Source organism: Aythya marila (genome assembly GCF_965140915.1).
Source record: "Aythya marila genome assembly, chromosome: 12".
Lineage (NCBI taxonomy): Eukaryota > Metazoa > Chordata > Aves > Anseriformes > Anatidae > Aythya > Aythya marila.
In genome coordinates, this window is record NC_139053.1 from 20,015,524 (window position 1) to 20,039,212 (window position 23,689).

General features: G+C 56.6%; 3 protein-coding genes across 9 annotated transcripts in view; 2 read left to right on the plus strand and 1 right to left on the minus strand.

Moving 5' to 3' along the window:
* The window catches only part of ZC3H18 (zinc finger CCCH-type containing 18), a 42,422-nt gene extending 25,323 nt beyond the window's left edge, over window positions 1-17,099 (plus strand). For 4 of the 7 annotated variants that reach the window (XM_082770275.1, XM_082770276.1, XM_082770272.1 and 1 more), the window contains 10 exons: window positions 2,573-2,773; window positions 3,775-3,900; window positions 5,021-5,122; window positions 6,772-6,915; window positions 8,671-8,823; window positions 10,889-11,049; window positions 11,615-11,808; window positions 12,938-13,034; window positions 14,931-15,027; window positions 16,194-17,098. In XM_082770275.1, the coding sequence (XP_082626401.1) occupies window positions 2,573-2,773; window positions 3,775-3,900; window positions 5,021-5,122; window positions 6,772-6,915; window positions 8,671-8,823; window positions 10,889-11,049; window positions 11,615-11,808; window positions 12,938-13,034; window positions 14,931-15,027; window positions 16,194-16,392 (1,474 nt within the window). In that variant the 3' untranslated portion in view covers window positions 16,393-17,098. Of the gene's footprint in view, window positions 1-2,572; window positions 2,774-3,774; window positions 3,901-5,020; window positions 5,123-6,771; window positions 6,916-8,670; window positions 8,824-10,888; window positions 11,050-11,614; window positions 11,809-12,937; window positions 13,035-14,930; window positions 15,028-16,193 lie in introns of all 7 variants that reach the window. The other 3 variants (XM_082770270.1, XM_082770271.1, XM_082770273.1) reach the window with 2 other exon arrangements.
* A 1,445-nt stretch (window positions 17,100-18,544) lies between these two features.
* IL17C (interleukin 17C) lies at window positions 18,545-20,532 on the plus strand (the record flags this gene model as incomplete). Its single annotated transcript, XM_082770012.1, has 3 exons — window positions 18,545-18,563; window positions 19,827-20,158; window positions 20,283-20,532. Exons 1-3 carry the CDS (start codon window positions 18,561-18,563, stop codon window positions 20,530-20,532), a joined length of 585 nt encoding a protein of 194 aa, XP_082626138.1. The 5' UTR covers window positions 18,545-18,560.
* Window positions 20,533-21,541: 1,009 nt separating this feature from the next.
* On the minus strand, window positions 21,542-23,659 carry CYBA (cytochrome b-245 alpha chain). The gene is made up of 6 exons (XM_082770188.1): window positions 23,526-23,659; window positions 22,835-22,904; window positions 22,530-22,604; window positions 22,334-22,417; window positions 22,171-22,252; window positions 21,542-22,055 (listed from the first exon to the last, which is right to left on the minus strand). Exons 1-6 carry the CDS (start codon window positions 23,581-23,583, stop codon window positions 21,873-21,875), a joined length of 552 nt encoding a protein of 183 aa, XP_082626314.1. The 5' UTR covers window positions 23,584-23,659; the 3' UTR covers window positions 21,542-21,872.
* Between the last annotated feature and the right edge of the window lie 30 nt (window positions 23,660-23,689).

Genomic DNA, 23,689 nt, shown 5'->3' on the forward strand with positions numbered 1-23,689 from the left:
CGCGGGTAGCTCTCGGGGAAAGACTTGGAAAATGTCCTGACACGCGCGGCGCCTTGCTTTCGGGGCTGTAGGAAGGTGACGTGGTTGCTGCTGAGTCAAAAGGCAAAGCGTATCCAGAAAGGAGGCTTTCTGTTGTGGTTTTCCTGGGGAAAAAAAAAAAAGCTCTCCTCCAGAAAGTGACTTCACCGGGAGAGAATTGCATCCAACCAGGTAATGGGTGCGAGTAATGAGATTTGCTCTCCGAGTCGCCTTTGCTCCAAGCCGTAGAGTTAAGCGCGAGTTGTTCCCACGTGGGGTCTGAGCAGGGGCTCGGCACCCAGGCTGCAGATTTGTGCTCTTTTTGAGAGAAAGAGAGATTCTGTAGGGGTTTTTTCCTTCTGAGAACTGCTGTGGGATTCTTATCCACGTCTCGAGGTGGGAGCTGCCTCTGTGCCAGCAGAATATTCCCCCTGCATCTCCCAAAACCCCAGGAGAGGACACCGGAGAGGGACGCAGCCTAGTGATACCCGCTGGCATCCTCACACAGCGCTCTCCTCCTCCTTGCTGCTGCTCTTTGTCCTGCTGCTTCACACCAGGCGACTGGGCTGTACCTCACCCTCCCCTCTCAGCCCTGGCGAGGGCTATTCAGCCTTATCAGAGTCTAATTAGTAGGTCAGGTCTATCTCAGTGTTTGGAATCCTGGTCTTCCTCCGTGATCAGGTACTCAGATGGAGCTGCCGATGTAACCTGGCAAACGAGACCAGCCCACTGCAAGCGATGCGTTACGCGGCGTGTGTTGGAGCAGCTCTGGAAAGGGTGATGATGCTAAACGCAGATCCCGGTGAATAATGCTGAGCCATGAGCCTGCTTGGGGCTCTCTTAGTCGGCAGTCAGCAATTTTCGGTGCTGCTACGTCACCCTCAGAAGCATCTTCTGGGGCTGGAGTGAGATTTGTGGGACCAGTGAGCACGAAAGAAGAGTTTCTCCCCTCCAGCGTTCTGTATGTGCAGATAAATGTGGGAAAAACGGTAAAATTGATGGAATTGTATCAGGAAAGACAGGGAAAGAGCAGGACACCGTGTGCATGTGCAGGTTTGGCAGGGGGTGAGAGGGGGAAGGAGTTGAACTGAGTTAAGGCGGCTTTTGGTAGCGCCAAACCAGGAGGTGATGCGGCTCCCTAGGGACTGGTGGAGCCTTCAAAGGGAAGAAGAGGCTGCTAATGAAGGGCTTTAATTACCCCGTCGTCTGCTGAAAACGAATTGTGGCAAGAAACGTAACCCGTGGAATTATTAGAAAACTTTGGAGGTTGCTTTTTTATCTCGAAAGGTAGAGGAAGTCGTGCGGGGAGTGGTTGCTTCACGGTGCCGTGACTAATAGGGTGGGACTGGCTGAACCCGGGGCTGGAAGGTGCTGTCCCTCCCCCAAACCCTCCGAGTGAGAGGGTTCATTAGCTGGAGAAAAGGAATCAAGGCATAATTATACGGGTAATTTGATGAGCGCAATAGGCTTCATAAACCTTTAAGCAAGCATAAACTTTGCCTAAAACCTGACGAAGAAGGTTACGAGCAGGTAATTGACCAGTCATCTGCAGGTTAGAGTCAGGGTGAGGAAAAAACCCACGTTAAATCATCCGTAGATAAGAGATGCGATAAAACCCGGGCCTGAAGAAACTCATTAAGGAACTATAACGTGCGGATGCTGAAAAGTTAGCGCTGTTTTTTTTTCAGAGGGGCAGTGGAAGCCCTGAGAATGAAAGGAATGGGAAAAAAAAAATAAAAATAGGTTAAAGAAACAGGTTAAATACAGCCTGAGCCCCAAGAAGGGGAAGAAAGAAACGTCTGGGTGTCTAGGCTGCCCTGACAGATCTGCATGGTTATCAGGAGCAGGAGAGCACGCGTCCAGCCGTGTTTGTGAGCGCCTGGAGAATAATGCGGCGATAAAATAACGCGGTGATAAAACAGCCCCCGGGAGGTAGGTGTCCCCTTCGTGTGGGTCAAAGTGGCTCGGCGTGCCTCGGCCGGGGTGAGGCTCGTGACACAGCCCCACGTGGTGCCCTGATAAGGGAGCTGGAGGAAAGTGATTCAAAAGTGATTCAGGCTGAAGCTCTTCTCTTAGGGCCGGCTGCTTCTTTCCGGCACCTTGCTCCGTTGGGATGGAGCTTCGGATGCACGCCCCAAGGCTGTCCTCAGCCTGGGTCTGTGCAGGATTTTCAGTGCACTGGGGCCAGATTTAGGTTGCTCCACTTCGAACCGCCTGGCATAATTGAAGGAAGGACCAGCTTTGGGGTTCCCTGCCCTCTCGTCTGTGCTCTGCTCCTTGGAGGCAAAGAGCCAAAGCTGAAAGCAGCCGGCAGGTCCCAGGGCAGCCTGACAAAGTGCTTCACCAAACTGCAGGTGCTGCTTTTCGAAGGGCTTGCGGTCACTGTTGTACAAAACAATAGCTGTTCTAACACTTATCTGCCCCAAATGATGCTGTACATCCCGCAGTGGAACTTAATGAGTACGAGTATGCAGGATGAATTCCTGACATTTATCTCTGTTGGCCTTATGGTATAAAACAACCCCAGCATCTCAACTCCTCTCTTCTTTTCCAGCCGCCAGCCTGAGCCACCAAAGAAGGAGAAGGAGGCGACCACCATTACCGCCGCGCAGTCGAAGAGGGCGGATGAGTGGAAGGACCCCTGGCGCCGGTCCAAGTCCCCCAAAAAGAAGCTCGGCCTCTCCGTCTCGCCCAGCCGCGCGCGCAGGCGCCGAAAAACCTCCGCTTCGTCGGCGTCTGCTTCGGGCTCTTCAAGGTGAGTGATGGTGAAGAGCACGTCACGTCCAGGCCTCGTAGGGCATCAGGAACGTGGTGTGGTTCTATCTCGTGAGCAGGAGGTGTAAGAAGGGGAGCAGGTCCTTGGAAAAATAATTATTAAGGGAAATTAGACTTAGATGTAGGTCCACGTAGCTCGTCTAGATGAGAACTGAGCTGTATAGGAGCAGAAGGAGGTGGAAGCTGTAGGAATTGGAGCATCTTCGTTCCAGGAGTGCTAGAGAGAGGAGGGGAGCCTGCTCCAGGAAGAGCGTGCTGCTGCTGGGGGAGAACTGGGGTCAAGGAGGCTCGCCAGGAGCCCTAGGGTGCTGCAGGGGGGCTCAGAAATCAGAGCATGGGAGATAAAATCCACTGTTCAGAAGGAAGTGCCATGAATCTAGGAGAATGGAGTTGCAGCCTAGTCTAGTGGAAGGTTTTCCCTGTCCTTGATGGGGTTGGATCTTAAAGATCCCTTCCAACCCAAATCATTCTGTGATTCTGTGATAAGCTGGACCCATTTCCTGTAAACGTTTGAACTTGAAGCTCCTGCAAAGAGGAAAAAATGTATCAGAGAGGAATGAGGAACATGGCGAATTGAAGATACGGATCTTATAAAGCAAAGCCCTCCAGAAGCAGATAGCTTTTCTCACTGGACTCGCTGCACCTCTCATTTCCCTCTTTTCTCCTACACATGTGACCCAGCCGAGCAGGAGGATTGTCCAGTGAAAAGCCATAAAATTGTGTGGAAGGAGGTCTCAAAAAGGGATGGAAAGTCATTAGCTAAGGGGACGGAAGCCTATTCAAGGACACAAAGGGCTCTGGCAGCAACAGAATTGTTTCTAAAAAAAAAAAAAAAAAGTGGGGTGGGGACTGAGGGAAGACCGCAGTCCTTTGTGGAGAGGGTGGGCAGCTTTTGGAGCAGTATCTGAGAATTTGGGAAGAGCGTTCCTCGGTCTCCCAGGACTTTTTGAGAGGCACTGAACTTCAATACTTCTTTTGCAGGTCCTCTTCTCGGTCGTCCAGCTATTCTGGGTCAGGTTCCTCCCGATCTCGTTCCAGATCGTCGTCTTACAGCTCTTACTCTAGCCGCTCCTCACGACACAGCTCTTTCTCAGGCAGCAGGTCCAGGTAATGGCTCTTTGCAGGTAACGGTACGCTGCGTCCCAAACGCTTCCTACCAGCTACTTCTGGTGCTACTTAAAAGCATATAGCCAGCTCTCGAGAGAAAATATTTGAAATACTTTCCTGTGTGAGCTAAATAGGATAGACTGCAAGGCAGGGTGTTGTTTTGGTCGCTGAATGAAGGAGATGTCAGCCACCCCAGCTCTCCCACCCACGTGTACCCTGCTGCTGTGGCTGGGCTGTTTCCCATCCTTGTGGTAAAGGAGCAGTTGTAGGAGCCTGGCTGAGCGTAACGTTGCCATCATTTGCGTTTGATGGTTGGAAGAAGCTATTGGCATCTCTTGTCTATAGCACTGGGACTTCTGTTTAAAGAGGCAAATCACATTTCTTTAATAAAGCAGTCCATGCAGTTTTGTCTTGTGATAGTCTTGACACTTCAAAGTAACAATCCTGTGTCCCATGCTGATTAAACGCAGGCATGTTTATAACTCTGCCACTTCCTTGCCCCTGCAGACAGTTTCCCAAGTCTGGAATATGCATAGTAGGAGAACTGGCTCCCTAGATGGGAGACACTTCTTAAGGGCTGAAGTGCACAGAGCCAGAGTGGATCTCAGAGCTGGTGAGGGTGCATGGCTTCATTTGGAGAGGTGGTTTCTCCAGGAGAGGCTCAGGTGGGAATTGTTCTAGACACAAGCACCTAGGTTTTCTAGCAGAGAAGGCTGACATACCCCAACCACCCCACTCCAGCCTGAGTTGAAGCAAATCGTGCTGAACTTGCAAGTCAAAAATCCTACTGACTATTCTTCAGACATATTTCCCCCAAGGAAAGAATATGGAGAAAGTCTCCAGGTGTTGGTGTGGAATATCTGAGGGTGGCTCTTCCTTGCAGCCATCCGTATTTTCTTCCTTTTGTTTTCTGCTTCTACCACCAGCCTGGTGACACAACCTGTTGTTCTCAGCAGAGTCCAGATACGAAACTAGGATAAGCTCAGGCTCCCTGGGACTAGTTCCTCAAATGCAGTCACCAGCCGAAGGAGGGAGTTGTGGGCTTAGTGCACTGCTGAGGAGACCGAAAACCTTCTGCAGCCCCAAAGACTGAGCTGAGTGATCTCTCGTTCCTTTCTAGGTCACGGTCCTTCTCGTCTTCACCATCTCCTTCCCCAACACCATCTCCACACAAGCCGCTTCTGAAGGCTAAAGGGGAGTTGTTACCACCTGCTGGTAAAGGGTAAGGCTTTGTGTCCGTTCTGATAACACAGCCCAGAAAAGCCTCCAAACGGCAGCCTAATTCCTGACCTGAGTCAGACCCTTCTGACCTGCCTGAGAGTTTAAGGAAGAAATGGAAGATGCAAAACGTGACCTCCGTGGAATGGCGTGTAGCTTTGCGTGGCTGATTAAATTATGGCACTCTCACTTACTAAAACCAAGTTAAACTGTGCAAGTATCCTTAAGAAGTGTATGGAGACCTGCGTGTTTAAACACATGCACAATTTGCTATTTACACATTGTGTGTGTGCAGGTACGCTTACGTAGGAGCTGTGCGACAGTTTAATTCATTTACCTACCGTGGCTTTAGTTAATGCACGGCCTTAGAATAACAAAGTGGGTCAGGCTCGTCTGCTCTTAATATTGGATACAAATCAAAACAGCGTTGTAGCTATGAGACTGTTTGTTCAGCAGATTATGCCTCCGCTCTTTTAAATACTTGAAGTTGCTGTTTCACAAACCCTTGTAATGCACGGTAAGTTATGATGGATCCGTTGGAGGGTGTCACAACACCGTAGTGATGTCACCGTTTTTAAGGTGACCTGCAAATGAATTACACCACGGGAATCCCCCTGAATTCTCTGGAATATGGGACAATGGCCCTCGCCAGGCTTCTTGCACCTTGTTGACCTGCTTTTTTTTTTTTTTTTTTCCTGTTAACTCAGAGGGGTCAACCCTTTAAGGACACGCTCCCTGCCTGCAGCAATGTTTTTACACCCTTCCAGTGTGCATTGCGGTGCTGGTTTGGTAACACACAGCTCCAGCCAGCAGCCTGCACCGGCACGGGGCTTGGTTTAGCCACGTAACATCGCGTGTACCTAATCGCGTGCTCTGCAGGGGATGGATCCAGATATTCTTCAACACGAGAGGTGGAATTAACAGTCTCTATTTTAGTATGCAGACAGCCGCCTCCTCCCCGCTTAATAGCAGGTGTGACATCACTGCAGGGAATGCTGAGCAGTAACCGGCCCGGAGACTGGAGGTTGGAGTGCTCTGAGCCCAGAAGTGAGCAGTCCCACAGTAATTCCCATCTCACGTGGTGGGTGCCATATAAAGTCACAAGAACATTGCGTAGTGGTCACCCATCCGCTGTTCTGCAGGGTAAGGCAAGCAGGGAACAGGTCAAAGGGACATCTCCACGCGTGTGCTCCTTTGCACCTTGCAAATCTGAGTGAGGGGAGAGAGCATTTTTTGCATAAACCACGTGCAGTTTGATTTTGAGGCCTGATGGACAGATTTTAAGTAGGTATATGCATTTTGGATAAAGTATAGACTCAAATGGCTTAGGAACAACAGTGCACTGCACAGTCTGCTTCATGAGTTGATTTGCAAGTAGGAAACTTATCCAAAATTGGCTGTTTTATAGGAACTTGTCTCTGGAAAGGTGACTTGGTTTAGAATAGTGGAAACAAATCCCTTTCAGTGAACCTGTGGTATTTCAGAGTGGTTTGTGACAGAAGCTTTCTTCTCAAGTGTCTGTAGCTACAGTAATTGTAGCTGATGGCTCAGCACCAAGTGTGAGTGTGTGTTACCACTTTTGGAAATGCCTGTTTTTCTGTAATCTGCTGAATTTGATCGTGCCCATGAAAATGCTTGATTTTTTTTTTGTAGTGAAAAATCTGTGAAGAAACTAGCTGCCCTTCCAGTCCCTCAGCCGCTCGCTAAAATTACAACAGCTGCACCAGAGCCAGCCAAACCAGGGGATAATAGAGAGGCAAGAAGGAAGGAACGTCAGACGAGGACTCCACCCAGGAGGTAAGAAAGCAGTGGGGTGGAGTGAGCTTTGGAAGATGGAGCAAGCCCTGGGTTTCTCTCTGGAGTCCCAGTCCCAAGGACTCGTGATGTTAAAGTCATTTTCCTGGGGCAGGAAGGAAGTGGGAAGAGAGGGGGAGGTTTGGGGTGACCAACAGTGTCTTGCCCCACAGCAAACGGCTCCCGTCTCTAAAGGGCTGGCTGGGGCTGGGCGATGGAGTAGGTGGAATGCATTAAATGGACCAAAAGGCAGTGCCTGCAGTGCAAAAAAAAGGTCTGTTTTGGAGCAGCTGCTTGTGGAGGCTGAGCAGCGAGGAGGCAAAGGCGTGTTTGGTCTGGAGAACAGATCAGACGTGTTGGAGGGTCAGGATTTGGGCCCTGTTTACACGTGCTAGGATGCAGGAGGTGTTTATTTCTCCTGTGTGGTCCAGGAGCTGGTTCATCGGCCTCCAGCACTGCAGCTGGAGGGGACGAGGAGCTCTGTGACGTGCTCGGAGCCCGGCGTGCAGCTTGCTGGCTCCCCTGCCCTGCTTCTCTTCCTGGCTTCATCCCGTGCGACTAGCCTGAACGTTTCAAGAGACTCGTTCTGGCTGTCCTCGAATTGTTTCCGTTGTCTCTCTCTCGTTCCTTTGCATTTGAAATGAGAGCGTCTCCTGATAGCTTGCAGACAGGGAGCACTTGTCTGGATGTAAATGTGGTTATTGGGCTTCAGCCACCAGGCTGTGTTTAGAAGTGGTACGCAGCAGATGCAGGTAGCGTCGCCTGTTCTTGGAGAGGCTCTGAGTCAGCTAAACGCAGCTGAAACTCCTCGTGCATCCTTCGTAGGCTGCAGGATTTGACATAGCGGTGTGCTGCCTGCTTGCCTAGCCTGTGGAAGCAGCAGTTTGGGGGACACGAAGTAAAATGCAGCCCAAATTTAATGCAGACGTCCTTATGATGAGCACGTGAGGAGTCTGAGGATGTTTTGTGCCTGCAGTAAGGCATTCGTTGCTTTTCATGGAGCACGGCATGGTACTTTTTATCAGTGTGTTTTGCAGGGGGCTGTAAATCCATTTTCTGTTCAGCTTTTTGGAAGCGTCTGGAGTCAATTCTTCATTTTGCATGGCATTACCTCTCCTTTTTCTTCCCAGTAGCTGAAAAAAAGGCCTGGGGCTGAGCAGTTAGAATTTCTTTTCCATAGAAACTCCTTCAGTTCGACCTTGTTTCACTTCAACTAGCTAATCATGGTGGATACCTTAAGTGACTTTCCCTTATATTTGTATTCCAGCCTTGGTTTTTGTTTTTGTTTTGGTTTTGGTTTTTGTTTTTTTTTGCATGTACCCGCACCACCTCCACTGCCCTGTGTTCTTGCTACACCAACAACAAGACAGCTCTATCTGCAAGCACTGGTGTGTTACTCAAAAAACATATATGGTTATTTACAGAGCCTGAAACACAAGGTAGTCCCAAAATAGCAATTCTTTGTAGGAACCGTTTGCTCCTGGCATCACTAGGGGACTAAGGAGCCTTCAGCTCCCTCTTTGTCTGGCTCTGATGAGCGTTGTTCAGTCTTGCATCAAACATCTGCAGCTCAGAAAAGAGATTGGGAAAGCAGTGCTGGGAACAACACCTGAACCGATGACACTTGCAGAGCACCCTCCTTTCAGATGGTTCAGGACACGGTTCAGGACACGGGTGGAACTGTCCCTAAAGGGTTCCTTCTGGCCCCGTGTGGCCGCCCAGCGCAGCGGGGTGAGGCCGTGGTTTGCTGTGTTGCAGGCGGACGATCAGCGGCAGCATCAGCGGCAGCGCCAGCAGCTACAGCGGATCCAGTTCCCGATCTCGGTCCTTGTCTCGGTCTCTCTCCAGATCTCATTCCAGATCGTCGTCTGCCTCAGTCTCCCACTCCGCCTCTGGGTCCAGGAAGTCCAGGTACAGCCTTGCTCCTCCGTCAGCTCTGCTGAAGCAGCGGGGGCTGGATGAGAACCCCTTGTAATTGTTCGGGTTCTCGCAGTGAAAGCTCCCTCAGCTTCAGGTGTCGGTGGCTGTAGGTAACTAGGACACGGACCAGGATTGTCCCTTCGTGTGGGGTTATGAATCCCACGTCCCAAATCGTGGTACTACTGTGTTGATAGGGGCCTTGTGGCTTATCCAAGGAAATAATTGGTGCTGAACTGTCCACGTTTACCCAAATTATGGCCAAACGCCTTCTCCTGACGGCCAGGTCTTAGTTTAACATTTTATCTCGTTGTGGGGGGGAACCAACACCCCATAAATTAATTTAGGTACAATTAACAGTCTGGGGCTGGGGAGTTTTGCTGTTCTAAGCCTCGGCTGCCTCCAGTTACCGAATGTCCTTAGGGAAGGTGCTTGGCCTGCCAGGAGAGGGAGGTCAGAAGAGACCTAAAAGGCCCAGCTAATGATATTTTTACTTTGCTGGTGAAGTTGCACGACCAGTTCCCTTTGTATTTAGCCCCAAGTGGGTAGTTAGAAGGCTGTTAATCTGGGAGATTTGTAAACAGCTCATTCCCTCCAGGAAGGAGTTGTGAAGTAAACCCCTTTCAAGTCCTTCCTGCAGATTTTTTTTTTTTTTTTTTGCATCTGTTCATACGCCCGGAATCCCCAAAAACTTCCCAAGCAGCCTTGAAACGCAAAGCTTCCCAGTGGTGAAGCACGGATTTAGAAGCAGACCTGTCACCTAAAGCCGGCGGATGAAACGGGCTTTAGCTCCGACCATTGTTAATTCCCACGTGTGAAACTCCCAGGCTCAATATCCGCCTGATTTGACAGAAATGCCGGCTTGTTTACCGCGTGCTTGTCACCTTCCTCAGATCAGGCAGGTGATGCAAGAGGCTCGGAGAGCTCTCGGCTGTACCAGGGATTGAGAGGAGAGGATGGGAAAAGCTTCGCTGCAGGGGCTGCTCCTGTGGCATCGGGCCGTGCCAGCTGCTGGGCGTGTGGATGAGGAGGGAATTTAGGAATTAGCCTGTACCCAAACCAGGTTTGCTGCCACAGGAGCTTTCCCAAAGGAGTTTCTGGCTCGCCCGGTCACGCTGTGGCTTTCAGTGAGACTTTCTCTCAAAATTTAGCCCTGTTTCGGATGCCCGTGGGTAGCAAAGCAGCAGCTTGCTCCAGGTCTGCCCCTGCAGCTGTGCACAGCCCGGCTTTCACCGAGCGAGCCTGGATCTCACCAGCTGGGGTGCAGGAGTCGGTGTGGCCTGCAGAACCTGCTCGAGAGGCTGCGGGAAGATTCACACGGTTAGGATACAGCTGGTCCTGCACGGCGCTGGGAGCCCTGCAAGCCACGTCCCAGCTGGCTGGGATTTGGGGCAAGATTTGGGGAGGGGAGACAGGGCCCCCGAAGGGAGATCCACCTGTGCACAGCCCTGCTTTTTTTTTTTTTGTCTGGCGTGCTCCTAAGTAGAAAGCCTTTCTTAGATGAATTAGACTGTCTGATAGTTTGAATGTTGTGAATCCATTAGCAGATAGCCATCTCGGAGGCTTCCTTCCCTGTCATTACCACTCCTGGCAGCGTGTGCCTCTTCCCAATAGGCAGCCGGGCTCTCCTGTACCCTGGGGAGCCGGGCAGGAGGTTCGGGCTGGAGGACTCGAGGTCTGTGAATAAACTCGTGCAGCAAAAGCACTGCCAGGAAACCCTTGACCTGAGCCATAACGCTGACACGTACGTGGTAGCGCACACCCTGCTTTCACTTTTTGTTTACCTGGGGGAACAGTGACCTGCTGAGCTTTGCCTTAATCCTGTTTATAAATAAACAGGGCTTTCTAGGCTTTAACTCGTTCAGGATTTTCATATTATCCGTGCCCCAGGAGACACAGCCTTTGTCTTTCCCCTGGATGTTGCCCGCCTTAGGAGCTTTCTGACATCCCAGCCGCTCTCTTTGGGTACACTGGGGGAGTTAAAAACAAAGCTGCCTGCCTCGTCGCTGCCTGGTTCTCGTTGCGTTTGCGACTGTAACGGCTTGTTGGCTCTTTCCAGGTCCCTGAGCGTGAGCAGCGTTTCTTCTGTCTCTAGTGCCTCCTCCAGCAGCAGCTCCGTGCGCAGCGCTGACTCCGAAGACATGTACGCGGACCTGGCCAGCCCCGTGTCCTCAGCCAGCTCCCGATCCCCAACCCCGGCGCAGCAGAAGAAAGGTAGAGGTACCTGGTTTGGCCTTTTCATCTCTACGGGGTACAGGGGAAAAAGGGGGGGAGCAGAGATCTGCGTGCAGCTTGCTTGGTGATGCTGCGGGCGCCAGGAAAATCAGTCAGCAGGGCACGAGTGTCTGGCAGAGACAGGTGAGACCATGGCAAAGGGAGGCTGTGGAGCAAACACACGTTCATCCTTTTGTCCATGTGGCTGTAAAAATGCCTTTTCCTGCCCAGGAGTCCTGCCTGATGCTCCTTTACTTTTGTTCTTTCACCATTGCAAGGTGATGGTGATAGAGACTTTTATATATAAATAAAAAACTGGATGACTCCAGTATCAGGCTGTAAGTCCTCTGTCCCTTTTAGACTGGAGCAGAGGTGGCGGCAAGAGCCTTTTGTTCTTTTATGTTAAGTGTTCTTTGCGGAAATTATGGTTTCCTGGATCTCCTGACCTTGGGGCCAGAGGCCACGCCAGCTGGTGTGGGCTTTTCCAGGGCTTGGGGCAGCACCCGCTCGCCCTGCAGGCAGGCGAAAGGAATCGGTGGCGAGCCACGTGCCTGCGCTCTGCTTTCAACAGGAAAATCAAAAAAAGAAGACAGCGCTAAGGAGGAGAAGCGGAAACGGGACGCCTCTGCTCAGCTCCTGAAATCGGCCAAGCTCGCCCAGGGGAGCAAATCCCAGCAGCTCCTGCAGCCCCAGCAGCCCGCAGCCCCCCAGGCCCAGCAGGGAGGCTTCGCTCACAAGGAGATCAAACTGACGCTCTTGAATAAGGTGAGAGGAGGGACCCCGGGGGTTCCGAGGAGCGGACGGGGCCGTGCTGTGGGGCTGCAGGCTGGCAGAAGGGGAGCTGCAGGCTCCGTGCTGTCGGGATGAGCTCGGGCGGGTAGCTGCAGCTGGGGCTGGAGAGGCACAGAACCTGTCTGGCAGCACACACCCTGCGGTGGCTTCGGCTCGGGACTGTGTTGGCGGCTCCCCTGGGGCACATTCCTGCTGCAGCTTCAAGGGCTGGTCCCGGCTTTCTCCAAGGCTGCATCCCAGGCAGCCAGACCACGGCACAGCGGGGCCTTGCCCGCCCAGAGCGTGCTACCCGCACGCTTCCCGGTGAGCTGGCCTCCCCCCGGCACCTCCAGAGCCAGCTGCTGGCAGGTCATTAACTGTGGTAAGAGGTAAAAGTGGCAAAAAAAGGAGCCCGCCTGGTGCTCTCCCCACTTCCAACGGAGCCCGATGCCCCGCTGGGGTGCCCGCAGCACAGACTCAATCCAGATCAGGCGAGAGTTTGACCTCGCGGGGCTTTGTGCCGCAGCAGGGTGTTGGCTCCCGTCACGTGGCTGGGTTCCTGGTTTTATAGTTTTAATGGTGTTTTTCTTTTTCTTTTTTTTCCCTGACGGTCTCTTTCCCGTTGCAATCTGAGGCCGCAGTTTTCCCTACTTCCCCGTGCTGTGACGCGAGGTGACTTTATCGGGGCTGCGAAGCGTGCTCTGCGGGGAGGAGCAGGCAATTACACCGAGCTGCGGGCTGGCACAGTCGGTGCTGGACCAAGGCGCAGCTCCCCGAGCCTCGCTGCCGTTTGCCATCCTTGATGCTGCTGAAAAAGCCTCCCCAAAGCGCTGCTCTTCTCCTGTTTCTGGCAGTAACAAAAAAAAGCCATGAAACACAGCACAGAGTTGGCCCCAGAGGCTGTTGCTGCTCCCGTGCAGTGGCAGAGGAATTTTTTAGTGGCAGGGGAATCGCACGGTGCTGGGGATGGTGGGGGCTGGAGCGCAGCAGGAGTTGAACAGGAGCTGTGTTTGCATCAGCGAGCCAGCGCAGCGCTGGCAGCCGCCGCAGGAAATAATCTGTTGGCTTCCCTCCCCGGAGGGAAATGGCCACTCAGCTCCGTTGTCTGCTTCATTCCATTCAGGCAGCTGACAAAGGAAGCAGGAAGAGATACGAGCCAGCAGACAAAGACAGGCCGAGCTCTCCAGCAGCCAAACGGGCGAACCTGTCACCCGACAGAGGTGAGACATCGGCCGGAGGAGGGTTTTGGCCCCGGCAGGGTTCCTGCCCTGCCACCAGAGGCACCCCAGATCGGGTGGCAAACGTCTCCTAAAAGCCTCCGCTGCAGGAATCCCCTTGCTGGAGGGGTTTCCCTGCGAGCAAAGCCTTGGAGTGAGCCGTGGCCACCAGATCCCCGGGCGTCTTCGCCACCGTGCTGCACAACCGCGGTGGCGCTGAGACGCTGCGGGCTGGCTGTGAAGTAAGCGAGGTGAGGTCAGCCCTGGGCAGGCCGAGCCCGGCTGTGCCGAGCTGTCTTGTGGTGCGCCTTGCCAGCGCCGTGGCTCCGCCGTGTCTGTGCACCTCCGCTGTAAAAAAAAAAAATTAAAAAAAAAACAGAGAATCCCTCGCTTTGAAGGCACGGCGCGCTCACCTCCACCTCAGGTGCGCGTCCGTCCTTCCCAGGAAGGCTGCCCCGTGTCCTGTCGTGGCACTGGATGAGGCTGTTCCCTTCCCAGGGGCTTCACCTCGTGTTGGGGTGTATCACCGCGGGATCGCAGGCTCCTGATAAGGCTTCTGGCAGTGCTTAGAAAGGGAGCACGGGCTGCCAAGGCTCCGGGATGGGTGCAGTACTTGGCTAGATCATCCAGCCTGTGAAATGAGCCGATTTCCCCACTTGTGTGTGACACAACCTGATCTGCCCTGTGTGATTAGAAAGACGCAGGCTTTCCAAGTGTTCTCCTGCCTCCGAGTCCTTGGCAGGAGTTACGAGCACTTGGAAAACCAAGCTGCGAGGGACCTGAACGTGATGCTCCAGCCACTGCTGAAAAACAAGGGGGGGGGGGGAAGGGAAGTCGGTGGCCAGAGGTGCCTCTGTTTTTGGCATCCCGTGCCAGCATCGCCACGTGATGTTGTTTTCCCCGTTGTCTCAGCTGTAGGTGTATCTTGTTGACTCTGGGCGCTCGCCAGAAAAAATGGAGTGCTCACAGCCCGCGTGCGCTCAGCTGCTGCAGCGCGGAGAGGGACTGGGCGAGGGGGAAGTTCACTGGGACCTAGTTCACAACAACTGCTGAGCTGCAGACAAACAAACGGGTTGATCTAGCAAACCGTGCTGGTTTTATAGCTGTAGCTGTAATGACACACTTGATTTGTTGTCTGTACACCATAAAACGCTTCTAAAGAGTGGTAAGTGGGACACGAGCCCCGGCAGCGATTCGGCCTCACCTCACAGTGGCGAGCATGATGGAATTGGGACTGAGCAGAGGCACCAGGCTCAAAAATCACAGCATGGAGCTCTCGGTGGCTGTGCTGAGTCTCACTTCCCTCCTCTATAACCCTGCTGTGATCAAATCTGCAGCGCTGCCCGTCTCGTGGTGTCGGGAGCAGAGCACTGACACAACGAACACGGGCAGCGGCTGCGCCGGGCCGTTGAGCACCTTTGCTCTCCGGAGTGGTGATGGAAATGAGATCAGCAGCCCCAGGAATTACTGTCCTGGCAGCAGGGTGTGCAGCTTGGCTAGTGCTCAGGGCTCAGGACAGCCCCGGGGGCACGTGGGCTGCCTTCCAGGTGTAGCTCCTCCCCGTGCTCCGGGATATCAGTGCTTGGGGAACCCGCTGCAGCCAAGCAGGACCCCTGAGGCCCACAAATCCACACGGCTCTGATGGGGCAGCTCCCTTCAGCCTGTGCTGAACACACTCGGGGGGATGCTGGCTCTAGGAGCAGCAGAGCTGTGCTCACACAGCGCTCCTTGAGCTGATAAACCATCAGCTGCCTGCTGCAGAGCCACCTCGGGCACCTTTGTGGCCACAGACTGGATCACAGATAATGGGGCACCCATGTGGTCTGTGCTGAGGTGTCACGGTGGGCAGGTAATGCCCTCAGTGACAAACAGAACATCTCACCTTTTATTTTCCTGCAGGCTCTCGTGACAGGAAGGCAGCCGGGAGAGCCTCCTCACCCAAACAAGAGCGGCAGAGGGGCCAGAACACGAAACCATCTCCCGTGCAGGCGGACAGGTCAGTGCGCGCTCGCGCTCGTGGGGGTCTCAGCGACAAGGCTGGGGCAGCACAGCCAAAGTAGAGGCCCTCATCTCCCTCAAATAACAGCCCTGCAGAGAAAAGCAGAGCCCTGTGCTCTCCTCCAGCCTTTCCCGGGTGGGGTGAGGCTCTCACGGGGAAGGTGAGCGCTTCTGGTGACCCGCACGTGCCGGAGAAGCGCTCGTGCTGCTTCCCGTTGCCCCGCTTCCCCGGCTGTTCCCTTCCTCCTCTTGGGGCAGCTCTGAGACTCTGACCGGAGGGTTTCCAGTTGCCATGGAGGCGCGGGGAGGAGAGGAAGGACGCGAAGCTCCTTGGCCGGGAGCCAGAGGCGCTCAGGGGTTCACGCGGGAGCCACCGCTGAGCTGTTCCTGCTCGGGAAGGAACCGGCACCCGGGGGGGGTTTCTTGAGGTCGGTTCCGGCAAGAGGAGCCAAGTGGGTTAGGTGCGAGCATGTGGTGCTGGGGGGAGGGAAACTGCAGCCCCTGCTGCCCAGTTCCCCGTGCCTCGGGTGCCCAGTTCCTTTTCTTTGTACCCCGAGCTGCTCAGCGTGCTGCTGACGCTGAGACGTGGCCCCTGGGTGCCTCTGGGCGGTGACGAGCACTGGCCTCGTGCCTCCCAAAGCTTCCTCAGGCCTCGTAGCCCACTTTGCATTTCCCTGGGGTCAGCTCCAAGGACCAACCTGAGCAAACGGGCTCAGCCCTGTCCTGTCCCTCTGCAGGACTCATCTCCTCCCCTCTCCCCAGCCTGGGGTGTGAGCGAGCCTCAGTGCCTGTGTGTCGGTGTCTTCCCAAACCAAAGCCACCACAGCCCCATTCTGCTGGCCCCGAGGTCCTGTTTTCTAGTGCTGGAGAGGAACCTCAGCCCTTCCAGACTCGGGGCTGACCGCATCGTTGCTTCTGCCCCTCTCCTGCCTGCTGCTGTCGGGGTTGGCAGTGTTGCCTGCAGGGTTTGGCACACCCCATCCCAGCGGCCGAGGAGCTGAGCTGAAATTTCAGGGATCCCCCCGGGGCAGCTGAGCTTCCCCTGCTTCAGACGGTTTACCAGAGTGACTCCTCTCCAACCTGTTCCTTCCACCCATGCTTGGATTTTGTCCCCGTCCTGCCTGCAGCCTTCCTCACCGCCCTGTGCCTTTCTCTCCCTGCCAGGAAGCGCCAGCTCTCGCCTCAGTCCAAGAGCTCCAGCAAAGTCACGAGCGTACCGGGCAAAGCGACCGAGCCCGGCCCCACGGGTGCCAAGACGGGCAAATCCAGCACCCTGTCGCGACGGGAGGAGCTCCTGAAGCAGCTGAAGGCCGTGGAAGATGCCATCGCTCGCAAGCGGGCCAAAATCCCCGGGAAAGTATAGTGGGCCGTGCCCCCTTAGTGACTGTTCATGTTTTTATAAATAGTGGGAAAAGCGGCCACTTTGGGATTTTGCAGTTCTGTCTTATTTTGGCCGCCATTCTTTTTAAGGAAAAAAAAAAAAACGCCCAAAAAAAGAAAAAAAAAAAAAAAACCTGACCCACGAAGTTTGTCAGCTGAGACCGTGCGCCCCGGCTCCCCAGTGGGGCCGGGCAGCCCGTGCCAGCACCAGGACGGGGGCTTCCACCCCCCTTTTCCATGTAAATTATGCACAGAGGACTCCAGCCCTGTTGGATGCTCTCACTCCTTCCTCTCTCTCTCTCTCTTTCTCTCTCTTCGCCCTCTCCTCTTTGCTAGCCTTGAGTTGTATTCTCCTAGTTAGCCCTGCTGTGTGTTGAGTGTCTTCAGCAATGCAGTTCTATAATACTGTGTAACGAGAGAGCCGAAAACTGCTGTGAACTACTGGCAACATCACCTTGTCCCCCGCCCTCCTCCACCAGGAACAAAAATATATATATATTCTTGACTGAAGCCTGATTGGGAAAACGACCTGTCTTTTCTTTTAAGCAGCGGATTGTTGCAGTTGATTTAAAAGGAGCCCTGAAGCTGTTGTGGGATGTCTGTCTAACGAGGAGGGTCCTTTTTCTGTTTGTTTTTTTTTTTCCCTCCCCCCCTTTTTTTTTTTTGAGGGATATTCCCTGAAATAAAGTATTTTGATAACCAGCTCTTCCTTTCTCCGCTGTCCTCTGCGTGCCCCTCTCCTCCCTCTCCCTTGCCTTAAGGGGCCTGTCCCCATCCCTGTTTCCAGCCTCTGTGGTTTTTATTCCCCAGGTAAACCCCCAAGTGCCCTTTTTACCCCCCTCCAAGTGCCATGGGACCTTCTGCCACCTTGTTCAGCATCAGTGAGGCCAAATCCCTCCTGAGCCACCCTGCATCCCCTCCTGCTGCTCGTTTCACCCAGCGGAGGGGTGTGCCCCTCATCCAGCCCTTTTGGGGGAGGCTTTTGGGGTCCCTGCTGTCACACTGTTCTCCCCGAGGCCCTACGTGCCTCATCCCTGCCTGCTTAGGGCTGGTGGCACTGCAGCACATCACTGCTGAACGCCTGCAGCTTCCATCTCCAGGAGAAAAGACCGCGGTGCCTGGTGCCAGGGTGCTCGGTCTTGTGTGTAGCAGCACAAAGACGCTTTTTGGGGTGCTGCGGGGACAGGGTCTGGGCGCTGACCCTCATCCTTTGCACCCCAAAGGGTTTTAGACTCATGCAATGCTGCTCTAACAGGACACATGGTTATAGAAGCCCCTTGGTGGTGAGCAGGGACCCCCAACTGCTCCCCGTGCTTCGGCAGCAAAATGGGGTGCGAGGGGCTCCTTGCAGCGCCCCAGGGGGCTTCCCCTTGCTGCCTGCCCCTACAAAGCCACACGGGGCAGGGAAAACCTTCCTCTCATCCCCAAAACACCTCTTCTGACCCCGCTGTGCCTGAGCCCTCTCTGCCGGGTGCCCCGGGGAGCCGCAGCCCTTCAGCCCTTTTCCAGGGTTGCCCAATTCGGGATTTCTGCTCCGGGTTTGTGGCAGCCCCGGGAACGTGACAGTGATATCACCGCCGGGCTTACGCAATGGGGCCAGGGCTGTGACAGCACGGGGCACGGGGACTGTCCCATCATTAGGGTGCCTTTTGCTTCCCCGTGGGCCCCAGGAGGGTCCTGGGGGGGAAGCGGTGCCCAGGGACCATCCATGCAGATGCCCCCGGGTGCCCGGCCAGGCCACAGCCACCCCAACCCTCCTGGGACCTGCGTCCTGTGATGCTCCACGCTGCCACGCGCCCATCAGCACCGCGCCATCAAGTACCCAAACCGAGCTTCACCCCCTTTTCCACCCCCCAATCCCTACACCTCCGCGCACCCCTCTATCCCCCCAAAAAAAAAAAAAACACGCCAACCCCATCCATCCTTTTGGGGGCAAACGATTTCCGGGCCCCCAGGAGCAGGGCTGGGACACGCCGGGCTGAGAAGGAAGTGCGGCGGCCCGCGGGGAGGAGGAAGGCAGCCAGAGCTGGAGTTTCCAGGTGTGTGCACATCACCTGCCCGAGCCCTATATAAAGGTGGAGGCGGCGGCGGCGGCGCCACTCGGCTGCAGCTCGCAGGGTGCCCTCCGTGCCTCCCGTCCCGCTCCCACCCATGGTAACCCCAGGGAGTCTTGGGGGGGGGGCACAGGAGGGGGCGTGGGGGCTGCTTGGAGGAGCGGATGGGGTACGGGAGGTGTGCGAGGCTGGGCTTTGGCCGCCCAGGGGGAGAGGAAGGTGCGTGGGTGCGCGTGGGGGTGTCCCGGTGCACACGTGGGGCTGGCGGCTGCTGTGCGTGGAGGTGCTGCTGCTCATCCGTATGGACCTGGGGGGGCGTGGAGGGGTAGTTGGGGGGTGTGTGCGTGTGTTGCACACACACAGGTGTGTGTAGGCAGCCGTGGGTGACTGTGGGATCGTTGGGGTGCAGCTGGTGCTGGATGCGTGGAGGGGACGGGTGGCACCGGGTACACGCGTGCGTGCCCCTGCGCACAGAAGGGCTGGCACCAGCTGAGTGCGCGTGTAAATGTGTGTGCAAGTGTGTGTAAATGTGTGTGTAAGTGAGTCTGTGTGTGTAAATGTGTGTGTAAGGGGGTGTGTGTGCATGTGCAAGTGTATCCTGGTGCCTCGGTGTGAGCTGCACGTGCTGGTGCCGCTCCGTGTGCGTATATAAGTGTGCGTCTAAAGATATCAGTGTGTATATATAAATACACATATAATATGTCAAATTATATATAATTGTGTGTGTGTGTGTATGCATAATGTGCCAAATGACGTGTGTGTGTATGAGAGCCACACATATACATATAATACATATGCATTTTATATATATATATATACACATATATAATATATAAAAAATGTTGTGTGCGAGAGCCACAAGTGCTGGTGCCACCGTATGTGCATATGTGTGTACTGACATATATTTATATTACGTGTACATATTTATATATATATATATTTACATATTTATATGTAGAGAATGTGTTTTGTGTGCTGAGGGGGGTGCGGAGAGGGGCAGGAGCTCTGTGTGTGTAGGGGCTGTGGGTTTAGGTGTGCCCCAACACACTTAAGCTGTTTTTTTTTTGTGTGTGTATCCACGTGCACATCTCGGTGCCGGTACTTCTGCACATGGAAGGGCGATTTTGGGGTATGGATGCGAGCTGGGATTGTGCAGACAGCCTTATGCCTGCATGGGCTGCTGTTCTTTGCGTGGTGCGCGCACTCGTGTGTGTGTTGGTGCTCTGGGGAACTGGGGGGTGCACCCAGTCTCACCCCAAAGCTTCCCTTGGGGAGGATGCGAGGGGGTCCGTGGGCTGCTTGGGGTGCCGCCGGGTGGGCGCTGGGCGCGGGGGCTGCCTCCTGACCCCCATCTCTCCATCAGGGCTGGCTCGGAGCCCTGGCTCTGCTGAGCGCCCTGGCGCTGTGCCGCTGCCTGCGGCGCCCCGGCGCCCACCCGCACCTTCCCCACGTGCACTGCTACAGCGCGGGCGAGCTGCAGGACGGCGAGGCCCCCGCGCACTTCGTCAGCCGCAGCCTGCGCTGGGACCACTACGTGCCCGTGCAGCTGGTGCCACAGCTGGAGCGCCTGCAGGACGAAGCCCGACGCCGAAGACGTCGCCGGCACCACCGCGAGCGCGCCTGCCCCGCGCTGCAGCTCCGCGCCGGGCTCCGCAGCGAGCCCAACGAGCGCTCCATCTCCCCGTGGCGCTACCGGTGGGTACCCGGAGAGGATAAAAACGGGCTGGGAAAGGGGGAAATCCAACCACGGGGTGGGCACCGGTGCGGTTTTGGGTTAAGGGGGGACGTGGTGGGATGCTGAGGGTGCCCCCGCTTGCAGCATCGACGAGGATGAGAACCGGTACCCCCGCAAGCTGGCCTTTGCCGAGTGCCTCTGCGACGGCTGCGTGGACGTGAAGACGGGCCGGGAGACCACCTCGCTCAACTCGGTGGCCATCCACCAGACCATGATGGTGCTGCGCCGCAAGCCCTGCCCGCGCCCCTCCGGCCCCGGCCTCGTCACCTTCGAGGTGGACTACATCAAGGTGCCCGTGGGCTGCACGTGCGTCCTGCCCCGCACCGGGCGCTGACCCCTGCTCCCGTGGAGCCCCCCCCGCCCCCCAAAAAGCGTGACCGTGTCACCGCTCCCCCCCGCCGTGCTTGTTCTAGAGCACCCCCAAACCTCCACCTTTTTATTTATGAGTTATTTATGAGCCCTGCCCCGAGACAAGGGGCCGCCGACGCCTGCTGGGGGCTTCTTTTTTTTAAAAAAACCCGTATTTATTGCTGACTTCCCCCCCAAAAAAATAAAGGCAGCGGCCCCGGGGTCCAGCATCACCCCCGCTGCAGACCCTGCGAGCGCTCCCCGGGCACTCGCTGGTTATTTATTCCCCCATAGAGCTATTTATTGAGCCCTCCGTGTGCTATTTAACGTCGGCACCGTGCAAAAAAATAAATCCTGACCCTCCGTGGCACGCCGCTTGCTTCGTCTCCACTTGGGGTGACGTGGTGGGGGGGGGGGCAGAATTATTGGTGCAGGGTTGTAGGACGTGCATGGGTGTCCCCACCGCCAGCTGCCCCCATGGGTGCTGGGTTTTTGGGGCATCTCTCAGTCCCGTAGCACCCAGCACTGCAGGGTGTCCCCCCCCCGGCACCCGCAGCGCCCCGCCACCCACTCCTTTCCCATGGCTCAGCCCCCGGGCACCCATGGGCTCAGCGCCACCTGCTGGGGCCACCCCACGCGCCCTGGCGGCACCCATGGGTGCTGGGGGCTGGGGATCCCCCCCGGAGCAGCCGCTGGTGCCCAAAGCCAGGAAGGATTTGTCCCCAGCAAGCAGAGGATGGACACGGGTTGACACAGGTGTCCCTTGTCCCCCCCTGTGATACACCCAGACCTCCTTCGTGGCCCCAATTTCCCTGCTGGGGGAGGTCCCACAGGGCTCTGGGGGCTTTTTGGGGGCACACCGTGCCGCTGCAATGCACGGCCCCCCTCGGGGAAAAGCTGTCACCAACCCCCAGCTGGGGCCATGGAAGATTTGGGCACCGAGCCCCCTCCCCAAGCTCACACCCAGAGCACCAGGGAGCCGGACGCAGGCAGGATCTGGGACCTTTTGGTTGTTTTATTGCAAAAAAAAGCGCTAAAAACGTTAAAAATGAAACCAAGGCAGGAGCGGGTGCAGCGAGCGGAGCTGCGTGGCCGGGGTGGGGGCAGCTGGGGCTTCCATGGGGATACGGGGAGCCCTGGGGGGGCTACAGGGACCTGAGCATCCCCCGGAGATTTGGGGAGCACCGGGGGGGCCACAGGGACCTGAGCATCCCCCGGGGATTTGGGGACCCCCCCAGGCACCACGGTGCCCCCGGGGCGCAGCAGGGAAGCGGGTGGAGGTGGAAAGGGGGCCACAAGCAGCAGAAGCTGCGCCCCCCCCGGGTATTATTCGGCCTCCACGGGGATGGGGTTGACCTGGCCCCCTTCTTCTGCCGGCTGCTTCCTGCGTGCGTCGACGGGGGGCCGTGGCGGGGGGTTGCTGGGGGGCTGCTTGATGGTGTCCCCCCCGCGCGGCCGCTCCTGGGGCTTCTGCTCGATGGGGCTCCACTCCTCGCCGCGCACCGCCGCCTGCAAAGACAAGGTTGGGGTGGAGTAGGGGGGGGTTTTGGGAGCCCCTCTGCTCCAGCCGGGCCCCCCCAAGCCCCCAAAAAATCCCCAAATCCCACCCCCCCTGGAAGCTCACCAGCAGGTAGATGCCGCTGGCGATGCCCAAGCAGACGGTGCCCAGGATGGTGGAGAGGAGGAAGCCGGCGGGGACGGCGAGCCTGGGGGCACAATGGGGGGCTCAGGGGGGGGCTCTGGGGGGGCTGCACCCCATCCCCGACCCCCCCAAACCCCCCACTTACGCAGCGTGCAGGACGGCTCGGACATAGTAATTCCTCGTCAGGGGTCCGAACACCTTCACCACCGCCGTCATGTACTTCTGGCCGCTGTTGGGGGGTGCCGGGGGGGTCAGAAAGGACGGGACCCCCCCACACCAGCCCTAAGGGATCCCCAAAATCCCCCCCGGGTGGCTGCATGGGGGGGGGGGGGGTGACTTACCAGCGCTCCATGGTGGAGCCCTTCTTGCGCTTGCTGCGGGGGTACTCGAGCAGGCAGACGAAGACGCCTGCAGCGCTGGGGGGGGGCGGGGGGGTCAAGGAAAAAACAGTGCTCGGTGGGTCAGGATCAGCCCCCCGGGCGCAGCCCCCATGGGAAACGGGGCAGGAACGGAGAGGTTTGGGGCCAAATTTGGGCAGGGAGGATTCGTGTGTGCCCCCCCCCCTCCCCATCCGTCCACCTCCTGGTGCCGAATTGGGGCAGGGGTCTCCCCGCTGTGCCCCCCCCCCCCCAAAAAAAAAGGATACATGGCATAGACGGCGAAGTACCAGCCCTTGAACTGCCCCGCCACCGCCACGATGCCGCCGGTCAGCATGACTGTGGGGACACCGGGGGACAGTGGAGACGCTGGTGGCCCCCCCCAGCCCACAAGGGGATACGTGTGCCCCCCCCAGCCTGGGGACCCTTTGAGCAGGACGCCAGGGTGATGCTGTGTGTGGGACCCCCTGGATTTAGGGTCTGGGGGGGGCTGTGGGATGAGCGGGTTGGGGTTGGGGGGCACATTTTGGAGCCCCCCCACCCTGGTGGTGGCAAATTTGGGGCTGGGGGACAGCGCTTGGGGACCCCGGGGGCTGTGCTGCCGCCTCCAGCTCTGAGCCCCCCCCAGGACCCCAGCTTTGGGGGCACTGCGGGGTGAGCCCCATGGGGTGACACGGTGCCCCAGGGGTGCCACCCTCCCCGTGTGACACCCCCATGGGTGCCACCCTCCCCCCCCCCGCGCTTCCGCGTCCCCGCTGCCTCTCACTTCCTCCATCCCCAGCCCAAACCAGGCCAAAATTGGGGGGGCACAACCCGAAACAAACCACAGGGACACACTTATGGGGACAACACGGGGGTCCCTGGGGTCCCTGCGTGGTGGATCCGTGCCCCACAGCCCCCCCAAAGCCTCCCACCCCCCCCCAAAGCCCCCCGCCCACCCCCAAAGCCCCCCGCACTCACTCAGCCCGGCCGCCAGCGCCTGCTCGTTGGCCCACATCGCCCACTCGATCTGCCCCATGGCCCGCTTCGGCTCGGCCCGGCCCGCTTCGGACACGGAAGGGCAGCGGCGCCGCGTATGGGACCGAGCCCCGGCCCTAAACCGCGCCCCCACCCCATAAACCCCA